Source organism: Schistocerca cancellata, chromosome 7 (genome assembly GCF_023864275.1).
Source record: "Schistocerca cancellata isolate TAMUIC-IGC-003103 chromosome 7, iqSchCanc2.1, whole genome shotgun sequence".
NCBI lineage: Eukaryota > Metazoa > Arthropoda > Insecta > Orthoptera > Acrididae > Schistocerca > Schistocerca cancellata.
Genome location: NC_064632.1, coordinates 261,972,366 through 261,986,107, shown reverse-complemented (window position 1 = coordinate 261,986,107; position 13,742 = coordinate 261,972,366). Strand labels below are relative to the sequence as shown.

General features: G+C 35.5%; 1 protein-coding gene across 3 annotated transcripts in view; it reads left to right on the top strand.

Moving 5' to 3' along the window:
• LOC126091867 (A disintegrin and metalloproteinase with thrombospondin motifs 16) overlaps positions 1-13,742 on the top strand; it is a 495,229-nt gene that overhangs the window by 441,497 nt on the left and 39,990 nt on the right. For all 3 annotated transcript variants that reach the window (XM_049907150.1, XM_049907151.1, XM_049907152.1), the window contains exon 11: positions 6,509-6,635. In XM_049907150.1, the coding sequence (XP_049763107.1) occupies positions 6,509-6,635 (127 nt within the window). The remainder of the gene's footprint in view (positions 1-6,508; positions 6,636-13,742) is intronic.

Sequence of the window (13,742 nt, the reverse complement as noted above, 5' to 3'; positions counted from 1 at the left end):
AGGGTTCACAAAATTGTGACTACAAAGGAATTCCATTGGCTGTTTGAGGAGTAGCAAAAATCACCCAAATATTTTTTTGGTCTTGAAACAAAAGTGACAATGCTGAAAAGTGTAAAAATACTAATTACACATCAAGTGTAGTTAATCATTCAGTCAACTTTTGCATTTGTTAAACTGACTGCAGTTCCTGCTTCTCAAAATTTGGGCCAAGAGATAATGTGTATGTATTTGTGATTTTTGCTCCCATGAGTAACAGACATTCTAACTTTAAGGAAAGAAGGTAGAATGATTGTGTCCATTTCATACTGAAAACGTTTTCCCTTCCCAAGAGAAAAAAAAACCATGATAATTCTTAACCAACACATGGACAGAGAATGTATTACAGACTACTGACTGACTTAGATTTGTTTATCAGTTATTAAATTACTGTAATTTCTCATTTTTATTTGTTCACACATGGCATGAGGACATTAAGTATAAGGTAAGATTCACTTTTTCTACTGTCAACTAAGTTGTTAATAGAAAAATAAAAAACAGATAAAACAACCACACCCATACAAATAATGATCATTGTCTAAATGATGTAACTGCTGATTGTTAAGCAAACTGAAGCAATTTTACTTTCCAAGAAGCCAGGGAAAATGTCAGGAAAGTAAAGATGTTCAAGTTTGGATATGAAAACTTATAATGTGTTCTTTATGATCAGTAGAAAGCAGATGGTTTCATTAAATTCAATGATGTATCCTGTGTGGATTCATATCACTTTTACACACTGTTATCTTTCTTTTTTCTCTTTAGTAAAAGAAAAGAAAATTCTGATCATGTCTTTTGAGCTGATTGCAACTATTTTTTTATGGGTGTGAGAGTTTTGTCTGGTTTCATTTCTTACTGGTACTCCAGGACTTTTTAAAAAATATTTAACATATTAAAATGGCTTTCTTAAATGCTGTTGTGGAAATAAAAGTTGTGTTTAACCTTGCATGAGGTTGTCTTCTTGTTTGCATCGTTATTTAATAAACATTTCAAACAAATTATTCAAAATATTAATGCAGGAAAAATGCTTATGTAATATGTGAATAACGAGTAATAATACCTCCAAAGTCTGTGTGATTATACTGCAGACATGATGTGTTACACCATTACTGCTGACTTATATGTCCCTTACATCAGTAGGTCAGAGATAAGCACTTACATGCTTGTTCAACTGAATAACTGAACTTGCGTCCATGTTACTCTCAGAATTAGTGTCTAGGTAAACACCCTCAAGCTTTATTCAAGGATGGATTTTTTCATTGAATTCTGTAATTAATAGTTTGTACAAGGTAAAAGCCTATTTTTCCCATAATTGTCAAAGGAAACATCCCATAATTTTTCCAACATATTTAGATAATCTGCATGGTACACATCTGTAGTTCTTGTCTTCTTTTATTTATTATCTATAATTAATTTGTGTATGTATGCTGCTCCCTTCACAGATAAATAACATTAATTTTGTGACTATATAAACTTTCCCCAACATATTAATTGATTTTTTTTTTTTTTTCGGGTCTTCAGCTGGGTCACACAATCACTTTCGATCAAGGGCCAGCAGCAACAATTTTTTTCACAGGCACTTTGATTCTCTGTGATGTATGGAACAGCTGTCATTCACAGTAGGATCCACATAAAATTGTTCTCTCAGTCAGATACACTTTTACACTTTGAGCATGTTATTGACTTTACCCAGTGTACACATCAACAAATACACATCCACACACACCTGTACCAGGTTCCATATGTTTTGTCTGCCACATACATTACCACAATTAAATTAAATAATTATTAAAATAAAAAACTTTTTAATACAACACATTAAAAAAAGAGACTAAAAATATAAAATAATTTCTCCTAACATCAGACAGATTCCTAACCGAATACAGATGGTCCTGAAAATTTATTCATGAGAATTTTTAATAGCTATGACAGTATTTGTACAGTTTAAAATGAAAACTGTGGGGTGCATGCAATAGATAATAGCAAGTAGTGTTAAAAGAGTAGCTATTGTTGAGAAAATCGCGTAACAGTTCATACCATTTGCAGTGCAATAAAATGGTTAGTGACTTAGGTCAATTATCTGTTGCTTAGATCAGTTATCTGTTGCATGCAACCAATGTTTTTTTTTAAATGTTACAATTATCATCATAATTATTAAAAAATTCACACGTGCAAATTTTCAGGACTGTCTGTGTCGTGTTAGGAATCTGTATGGGGCTAGGAGAAATTATTTTATACTTTTTAGTCCATTTGAAAAAGTGTTGGATCATAAAGGTTTTTTATTTAAATAATTATTTTCTGCTTTTTAGTCTAGTGTGCGTGAGAAATTATTCAGTCTATTTCAAACATTTTGATAAGATAACAACACATACATGTGGCAAATTTCAGGTTTATGCTGTTTCTCTTTACCTGAGTCAGCCAGTATATTACTTCCTCCTATGTATATCTTGTGAAAAGACAGTGAAGGTAAAAATTAAAGAGATTTGAGTTCACACGGAGGCTTATCAGCAACCCTTCTTACCGTGATACATTCCCACGTGGAACAGAAAGATCGGGAAGTGAGAATGGTACACAGAGTACTCTTGGCCACACAGACAAGGAAATGAGTTAATATTTCATTATCATTCTTTCCTAAGCAATGTTGAAAGTCTAAAGTCCCTAACTCATCGGGAAGTTAGTTTAAAATTGACTGTAAAATTTGTACCGAACAGACAGAGAGACAAGAAAGTGACCTAATAAAAATGAGTTAAAACATTTCCCATTCCCAAATTCTGACCAAGGCTTGTGGGAGGTTTCCCTTACTAGAACAGCCCACTTTACCTTCAGCAATAGGGTACGAAAACTAATAAAAAAAATTTAAAAAGCAGGAAACAGTTCTGACGAGATGTAGCAAACAGTGTTCTCACTTCAAGATGGTGACAGCCAGGTGGATCTCTGAAATATTATGCCAATTTGACTGAATGATGCAGCTGCAGACCTGACAAGAATTACATTAATTTTGTTTTGCATGTTTCACATCATAAATGTGAAATGATTAATCCCATTGCAATTCATTAGCACTATTCTTATGGCTCATAAAATATGTAAGTTACTGTGAGACTTTAACTGCAGTAGAATGCTGGGAGTTCTTGGCCTTACTGTAATAGCAAAGTATCCAACAGAAATCCTTCATGAAAGACAAAATTGAAGTTGTATTACATTTAAGTTAGTTTAATGAAGTACCCATATTGCGTAGACAGTATTATCAGTTGAGGCACTGAGGCTACTATTAAGAAAATAGTGGCAAGCTATGGACTTCCAACAAAATAAGTAAAATATATAGAAATGATAAATAAATGTAAGAAAATAAAGTTAACCTGTACCTGCCTAACATTTGGTTTTGTTTTTAGTAGACTTCCAGTACCCAGGCATGGTGAGGGGCGGGGAGGGGGGGGGGGGAATAAAAGCTGCCTGAAGATACAAAAAGGGGGAAAATACACTTCTTAAAATGTTGTAAATTGCTTCCTCATGTGAGGAAAAGTTGAAGTGAATTATCAGACTAAAAGCATTGGACATGGACATACGAGTGATTTAAGGAGTAAAGATAATAACTCTTCAAATAATTGTCCTGGGTGACTATACCAAACCGAGGATTGGGGAAGGGTTGCTGACAGTTGGGAGGGAGAGGTACCAGGTAGTGAGCTTGTACTGGCCACAAGTAGGTGGTGTGGCACGCAGTGCACAGTGACAAGGAGAAGTAGACTGGCAAAAGAAGATTGAACAGCAGAAAAAGGAGCCTGTGGAGAACGAGGTGTGGGTGCAGGATGAGTTAAGTCAGGCTCATGGGACAAGGATAAATGTGGTTGTGTGGCAGGGGAAAGTGGAGACTGACCCCATGAGGAGGAGGATATTAGTGTTTAACGTCTGACCCCATGAGGATTATGCAATTGAAGGAAGTGTTGCAAGGACTATTTCCATCTACGTAAATCAGAGAAGCTGGTGTTTGGGATAAGAATCTAGATGACAAGGATTGTGAAGGAGGGCTATCAAACTGAACATTTTGCACTCAGCAACATGTTTTGCTATTGGATGATCAACTCTTCTCTTGAGCGTTAAATAATAATAATAATAATAATAATAGTAAAGTTTTCAGTTCGTATCATCATGAGCACTATGTGCTTGCCAGTAAGAGAAATAAATAAACAAGAGTAGAGAATGTGTGCAGGAGAGATGTGCAACAACCTGAAGCTCATAAAGAATTATACAAATTTTGGTTCAAGACCCCCTTGTTTAGGCTGCTGACTATTTCATTAAAGCTTCCAGTTTATATTTATCATCATATGGCCACAGTTGTTGGTTACTTGTTCTGTTATTGGGGCAAAAATGTGACTGCTGGAAATGAATGATGTTAGTGTATCTTAAGGAATAAATTTACCGATATAGTATAAGTTGAACGTTAGGTTACAAACCAGTGCAAAACATCTGAATTTCGAATGAGAAAATATTGATCAAAAAGCATTTTTCCTTATAAATTGTAATCTAATAAATATATTTTCAAGTAGTTCAGTGAAATTTTATATATTATGTCAATATATGCAAACAAGAAAGTAACCACTAAAGATTTTGGATATTAAAGTTGTGTGGCTTAAATATTAACAATTAACAAAATTTCCATTTAACATATTTTAACAATGTAACAAATAATATGCATCTATCAAGTATTGCCATTCTATTGTTGGTTTGTAGTGCAGTTTGTTTTAAAAAACTAACCGTATTTATTTGTTTGATTTGTAATGTGAAAATAAAGGTATCAGTTTTCATGTGTGTTCAAATATGCAATTAAACATTGAGATATTAAACCAACACAAACTGCCATAAAACAATGTAATCATATGTCAAATTGCTTTTTCCAGAGGTATTTTTTAATTGAGATAAAGCTATTCTCTGTGATCTGTTGATGAGAAAGTTTTGTATATAATACTTCTGAACAGCTACAGAATTTCAATAAACAATTTTAGGAATGAGTATAGATATGTAGTTTACATGCAGAGTTACAAACAGTGAACAGAATATCATGAACATACTCAGTGGCTCATGCAGATACTGAATGTAGTACTTTTTCTTCAAAAGCTGAGGCTACAAAAAACAATGGACAGGGTGAGGGGAGTATTCAAAATCAAGATGAATAGAATACAAATGCAAAATGTCTTAATGAATTTCTTAGAGAAAAGTTCTTACAAAACTGGCTAAGTGAAAGACTGATGATGGAAGAAAGATAGTAAAGATAAAAAAAGATTTGTGTCTCTCATTGACATTATGATATGCTTTGCTTACCTTTCAAAATTCTATATGAAGTTCCTTCTCTAGTAGAACGATATTTTCACAGCTAAAGTCAAAACTATCTACACTTTCAGCTCTTACTTCAAACTCATTATTAATATGGCAACAAAGATTTTCCCAGCATTGATGTTAATTGAGGGAAATATCTTGCACAACACTCTATAACCCTTACTGTGATAGTACGACATCATAAATGTGGCTTAATTCTCCAGATTTTTTCAGAATTTCTCCAACTTATCATATGTTTTCATATATGATGTCTTACCAAAATGCTCTTACAAATCAGGTTTCTATCCACATCTTTCTCCACTTTAAGCTACCCATCTTTATTGTTTATTGTATTTCAATTTTTTCTTATTACATTTTTTAAATTTATCATATTGTTATTGTTACATTTATACAGTATTTATTACATCTCTTTTACTGCAAGCAATTAATTACAGAAAAATGCTTTCCAGAGAGAGCAACACTTTTCTCTGTTTAATAAGTTTATGTCCCATCGCAGTTGCAAATCTATTGTAAAATAGCATGATTCAGTGTATACAACCATTTTCAGTTCTGAGTTCATCACAAACAATCAGTTATATATACACTACATACTCAATGTTTCCAAATTCATTTTTTATTTCCTCTGCCTTCTTTCTATGTACTGATATTAAAAAAGAGATGATCATATGGATAAGACACCTGTGACTTGGATACAACATAATATGTGCCACTGGTATACTCTCCTCCTTGTTACCTGCATTACTCTCCTCATTGTTACCTGCATTATGTTGGTCCACTGATTTTCGTCCTTTATTTCAGACATGCACTAATGTAAATCATGAGGCAATCTCTTTCTGCCATACAATGTTAAAAATGATATCATTTATTCCACAAGCATAATCAAGTATGTGTATATTATAATATTTTCATCTTTTGAGGAATAAATAGTTACATCATAAAAAAATGAAACCTCATTGATTGTGTTCAGTTCATTCTGCTCACTGCTAATGACTTAATTTGAAAGGAAATTTATGATATTTTGATGATAACGTACTATAGTTAGGTATGAGACAGTAAGTAAGATTTTAGCTGAGACCTTGTGTGTATAACTTAAAATACATCTGAGGACATTTTGCAAGACTTAATTTCATTATTTTCCTTTATTTAGGTTTCGCTTATGTTGGTGGTGCTTGTGTTGTGAACAAGAGGCTTGAGAAAGTTAACAGTGTGGCCATTATTGAAGATACCGGTGGCTTCTCAGGAATCATTGTTGGTGCACATGAAGTTGGACACTTGTAAGTACCTAGCATTATTGAAAGGTTGAATATAGTTACTTAGTTTCATATTCCATGGATCTTTGGCAAAATAAATCGTAATGATGTGAACAAGTCATTTTACATACACATCACAACTTAATTTTTAAATATGCCTACATGCTGAATATATATATATATATAAAAGTTTTTTTTTTTTTTAATATCTACAGATGTGAGTTGGAAATGAAACTATAAATTTTAAGAAACTGGTGAAAACAGAAAGAATTACAACAAGACATTGTTGTTGTTGTGGTCTTCAGTCCTGAGACTGGTTTGATGCAGCTCTCCATGCTACCCTATCCTGTGCAAGCTTCTTCATCTCCCAGTACTTACTGCAACCCACATCCTTCTGAATCTGCTTAGTGTATTCATCTCTTGGTCTCCCTCTACGATTTTTACCCTCCACACTGCCCTCCAATGCAAAATTTGTGATCCCGTGATGCCTCAGAACATGTCCTACTAACCGGTCCCTTCTTTTTGTCAAGTGGTGCCACATACTCATCTTCTCCCCAATTCTATTCAATACCTCCTCGTTAGTTATGTGATCTACCCATCCAATCTCCAGCATTCTTCTGTAGCACCACATTTCGAAAGCTTCTATTCTCTTCTTGTCCAAACTATTTATAATCCATGTTTCACTTCCATACAGGGCTACACTCCACACAGATACTTTCAGAAACGACTTCCTGACACTTAAATCTATACTTGATGTTAACAAATTTCTCTTCTTCAGAAACGCTTTCCTTGCCATTGCCAGTCTACATTTTATATCTTCTCTACTTTGACCATCATCAGTTATTTTGATCCCCAAATAGCAAAACTCTTTTACTCATACTACTTTAAGTGTCTCATTTCCTAATCTAATTCCCTCAGCATCACCTGACTTAATTCAACCACATTCCATTATCCTCGTTTTGCTTTTGTTGATGTTCATCTTATATCCTCCTTCCAAGACACTATCCATTCCGTTCAACTGCTCTTCCAAGTCCTTTGCTGTCTCTGATAGAATTACAATGTCATCGGCGAACCTCAAAGTTTTTATTTCTTCTCCATGGATTTTAATACCTACTCCGAATTTTTCTTTGGTTTCCTTTACTGCTTGCTCAATATACAGATTGAATAGCATCGGGGAGAGGCTAAAACCCTGTCTCACTCTCTTCCCAACCACTGCTTCCCTTTCGTGTCCCTCGACTCTTATAACTGTCATCTGGTTTCTGTACAAATTGTAAATAGCATTTTGTTCCCTATATTTTACCCCTGCCACCTTTAGAATTTGAAAGAGAGTATTCCAGTCAACATTGTCAAAAGCTTTCTCTAAGTCTACAAATGCTAGAAACGTAGGTTTGCCTTTCCTTAATCTTTCTTCTAAAATAAGTCGTAGGGCAGTATTGCCTCACGTGTTCCAACATTTCTACAGAATCCAAACTGATCTCCTCCGAGGTTGCCTTCTACCAGTTTTTCCATTCGTTTGTAAAGAATTCGCGTTAGTATTTTGCAGCTGTGACTTATTAAACTGATAGTTCAGTAATTTTCACATCTGTCAACTCCTGCTTTCTTCGGGATTGGAATTATTATATTCCTCTTGAAGTCTGAGGGTATTTCGCCTGTCTCATACATCTTGCTCACCAGATGGTAGAGTTTTGTCAGGACTGGCTCTCCCAAGGCCGTCAGTAGTTCTAATGGAATGTTGTCTACTCTCGGGGCCTTGTTTCGACTCAGGTCTTTCAGTGCTCTGTCAAACTCTTCACGCAGTATCGTATCTCCCATTTCATCTTCATCTACATCCTCTTCCATTTACATAATATTGTCCTCAAGTACATTGCCCTTGTATAGACCCTCTATATACTCCTTCCACCTTTCTGCTTTCCCTTCTTTGCTTAGAACTGGGTTTCCATCTGAGCTCTTGATATTCATACAAGTGGCTCTCTTTTCTCCAAAGGTCTCTTTAATTTTCCTGTAGGCAGTATCTATCTTACCCCTAGTGAGATAAGCCTCTACACCCTTACCTTTGTCCATCCCTGCTTAGCCATTTTGCACTTCCTGTCGATCTCATTTTTGAGACGCTTGTATTCCTTTTTGCGTGCTTCATTTACTGCATTTTTATATTTTCTCCTTTCATCAATTAAGTTCAATAGTTCTTCTGTTACCCAAGGAGTTCTACTAGCCCTCGTCTTTTTACCTACTTGATCCTCTGCTGCCTTCACTACTTCATCCCTCAGAGCTACCCATTCTTCTTCTACTGTACTTCTTTCCCCCATTCCTGTCAATTGTTCCCTTATGCTCTCCCTGAAACTCTGTACAACCTCTGGTTCTTTCAGTTTATCCAGTTCCCATCTCCTTAAATTCCTACCTTTTTGCAGTTTTTTCAGCTTTAATCTACAGTTCATAACAAATAGATTGTGGTCAGAGTCCACATCTGGCCCCGGAAATGTCTTACAATTTAAAACCTGGTTCCTAAATCTCTGTCTTACCATTATATAATCTATCTGATACCTTCTAGTATCTCCAGGATTCTTCCATGTATACAACCTTCTTTCATGATTCTTGAACCAAGTGTTAGCTATGATTAAGTTATGCTCTGTGAAAAACTCCACCAGGCGGCTTCCCCTTTCATTTCTTAGCCCCAATCCATATTCACCTACTATGTTTCCTTCTCTCCCTTTTCCTACTCCCGAATTCCAGTCACCCATGACTATTAAATTTTCATCTCCCTCCACTACCTGAATAATTTCTTTTATCATACATTTCTTCAATTTCTTCATCATCTGCAGAGCTAGTTGGCATATAAACTTGTACTACTGTAGTAGGTGTGGGCTTTGTTTCTATCTTGGCCACAATAATGCGTTCACTATGCTGTTTGTAGTAGCATACCCGCACTCCTATGTTTTTATTCATCATTAAACCTACTCCTGCATTACCCCTATTTGATTTTGTGTTTATAATCCTGTATTCACCTGAACAACAGTCTTGTTCCTCCTGCCACCGAACTTCACTAATTCCCACTATATATAACTTTAACCTATCCATTTCCCTTTTTAAATTTTCTAATCTACCTGCACGGTTAAGGGATCTGACGTTCCACACTCCGATGCGTAGAACGCCAGTTTTCTTTTTCCTGATAACGACGCCCTCTTGAGTAGTCCCCACCCGGAGATCCGAATGGGGGACTATTTTACCTCTCGAATATTTTACCCAAGATGACGCCATCATCATTTATCCATACAGTAAAGCTGCATGCCCTCGGGAAAAATTACGGCCATAGTTTCCCCTTGCTTTCAGCCGTTCGCAGTACCTGCACAGCAAGGCCGTTTTGGTTAATGTTGCCAGGCCAGGTCACTCAATCATCCAGACTGTTGCCCCTGCAAGTACTGAAAAGGCTGCTGCCCCTCTTTAGGAACCACATGTTTGTCTGGCCTCTCAACAGATACCCCTCCGTTGTGGTTGCACCTATGGTACGGCCATCTGTATCGCTGAGGCACGCAAGCCTCCCCACCAACAGCAAGGTCCATGGTTCATGGGGAAGGAACAAGACATATAAGTGCACAAATGAAATGGAATGCTTGGAGGATCAATAAAATTGCAAATCTCAAGCTTAAGTACTTTAAGAGCAGTTACTTTTTAGAACAAAATTTTTAAAAATTCAGGAAGAGGTGCATGTTAAAGGAAGGAAAGTTACTTGAAATCTTGGAGCCACAAACAAACATTGTTTATACAAATCTGTAACAACAAAAATTCTAAATTATGTGCTAATAATAGACTGTTTACACTATTTAAGACAAAAATTTGAGCTAGAGACTAAAAAGTAAATATTCCGATACATTCAGCTCCTCCGTTAGGAAGCCTTTAGCATTGCCTAATTGCATTTCCATGTTCTGTTTTTCCAGCTCTGAGGTCCTGGACAATTAATTCTCGAAATAATGCACCCCATTTTTGGTCTGCACTAACATAACCACACATACCCACACAGTTGATTATTCACCTGGACAACTAGTGAATAGTTGTTTGTATTACGAAACTATTGTAATTCTCTGTACAATATTTAATATTAATACTACAGTATATTATTTAGAATGTGGTGGCGTTATACAGATACAAATGTTTTATTCCACCATTGAGCATATTTACATTCAGTTGGTGTTGTCAGTGTTAACACAATAATAATAATATAAACTTCAACATGACAAATGTTATTAACTACAATATAATAATCCAAGCTGGGTGCTATACATAGTTGTGCAAATGTCAATAACAGCGAAAAGATTCCTAACAGATCAGTTAAAAGATAATTGAACTACATTGTTCAGTGAATGACAAATAAATAATCAAACAGATAATCAACAATACATACATGAAACAGTAATGAAATAGTTGCACAGTGTGGCATATGTATAGTTTGAAGTTAATTTATAGTTAATTCTCATAAGGAAAGTGGGTCATTTGTCACATACTCAAGCAACTCTTGAGCAGAGTAAATTACTTTACTTTTCATCCACCTCGAAAGACTAGTTTTAAATTTATTTACCAGTATTGTGTAGGCATTTTCAGGTAATTTGCTGAAGTAGACAGGACCAAGATATTTGTAACTGTTATGTGTCTGTGCAAGCCTAGCATATGGCATATTAATTGTATGTCCACTTCTTACGTTATGATCATGAACTGTTCTCCTTAAGTCAAATTTACTCACATACTCTTTAATGAAAACAAGGCAGTTGTAAATATACAGACCAGGCACTGTCATTATATTTAGTTTCTTAAAATAATCTCAACATGATTTTTTTAATTTTATTTATTTATTTATTGTTCCGTGGGACCAAATTAAGGAGAAGTCTCCATGGTCATGGAACGAGTCAATACATGAAATTATAACACGATATTAGAAACAGATAAAATGAAATATAAAAAAAAAACATATTCAGGTGACAAGTCGTAAGTTTAAATGAAGACAATCAACGATGTAACACTGGAATTTGCTTAATTTTTTAGCTCTTCCAGGAGCTCCTCGACAGAATAGAAGGAGTGAGCCATGAGGAAACTCTTCAGTTTAGACTTAAAAGAGTTTGGGCTACTGCTAAGATTTTTGAGTTCTTGTGGTAGCTTATTGAAAATGGATGCAGCAGAATACTGCACTCCTTTCTGCACAAGAGTCAAGGAAGTGCATTCTACATGCAGATTTGATTTCTGCCTAGTATTAACTGAGTGAAAGCTGCTAACTCTTGGGAATAGGCTAATATTGCTAACAACAAATGACATTAAAGAAAATATATACTGTGAGGGCAATGTCAGAATTCCCAGATTTTTGAATAGGGGTCGTCAAGAGGTTCTCAAACTTACACCACATATAGCTCGAACAGCCCATTTTTGAGCCAAAAATACCCTTTTTGAATCAGAAGAATTACCCCAAAAAATAATACCATACAACATAAGCGTATGAAAATATGCGAAGTAGACTACTTTTCGTGTTGAAGTGTCACTTATTTCAGATACTGTTCTAATGGTAAATAAAGCAGTATTTAGCTTGTGAACAAGATCCTGGACATGGGCTTTCCACAACAGCTTACTATCTATCCGAACGCCTAGGAATTTGAACTGTTCCGTCTCGCTTATAATATGCCCATTCTGTCTGATCAAAATATCGGTTCTTGTTGAATTGTAAGTTAGAAACTGTAGAAACTGAGTCTTACTGTGATTTAGCATCAAATTATTTTCCAAAAGCCACGAACTTATTTCATGAACTACATTATTTGTTACTGTTTCAATATTACACACAAGATCCTTCACGATCAAGCTGGTGTCATCAGCAAACAGAAATATTTTTGAATCATCTGTAATACTAGAAGGCATATCATTTATATAAATAAGAAACAGCAGTGGCCCCAGCACCGACCCTTGGGGAACGCCCCACTGAACAGTGCCCCATTGGGACTGAACATCACTACCACTCTCAATATTGAGGAGAATTACCCTCTGCTTTCTGTTCTTAAAGTAAGATGCGAACCAATTGTAAGCTACTCCCCTTACTCCATAATGGTCCAACTTCTGCAGTAATATTTTGTGGTCAACACAGTCAAAAGCCTTCGTTAAATCAAAGAAAACACCTAGCGTTCACAATCTTTTATTTAATCCATCCAAAACCTCACAGAGAAAAGAGAATATAGCATTTTCAGTTGTTAAACCATTTCTAAAACCAAACTGAACATTTGACAGCAAATTATGTGAATTTAAATGCTCCAGTAACCTTGTATATACAACCTTCTTGATAACTTTAGCAAACACCGATGGCATAGAAATAGGTCTAAAATTGTCAACATTATCAATGTCTCCCTTTTTATAAAGTGGCTTCACTACCGAGTACTTTAAACAGTCAGGAAACCGACCACTCCTAAAGGAAAAGTTACAGATATGGCTGAGAACTGGGCTAACATACATAGAACAATACTTCAGTATTCTGCTAGATACCCCGTCATATCCATGAGAGTTCTTGGTCTTTAATGATGTAATTATTAACTCAATCTCCCTCTTGTCAGTATCATGGAGGAGCATTTCAGATAACAGTCTCGGAACACTTTTTTCTAAGAGCGCTATATGATTCCCTGTTGGGACTAGGTTTCTATTTAGTTCACCTGCTGTATTCAGAAAGTGATTATTAAATACTGTGCATATATGCGACTTATCAGTAACACGGACATTCCCACTACGCACTGATTCTATATCCTCAACCTGTCTCTGCAGACCAGCAACTTCCTTTACGACTGACCATATGGTTTTAATTTTATCCTGAGACTTCGCTATTCTATCTGTATACCACATACGTTTTGCCTTCCTAATAACATTTTTAAGCACCTTACAATACTGTTTGTAATGGGCTGCTGCATTTAGATTTTGACTGTTTCTAACGTTTTGATATAATTGCCACTTTGTTCTACAAGATATTCTTATCCCTCTAGTCAGCCACCCAGGCTGCCTGTTTGTGCTAGTACCCTGTTTTAAATGTTCTAACAGAAAGCAACTTTCAAAGAGCATGAGAAAAGTCTTGAGAAAAGCATTATATTTATCGTCTACTGTATCAGCGCTATAAACATCTTGCCA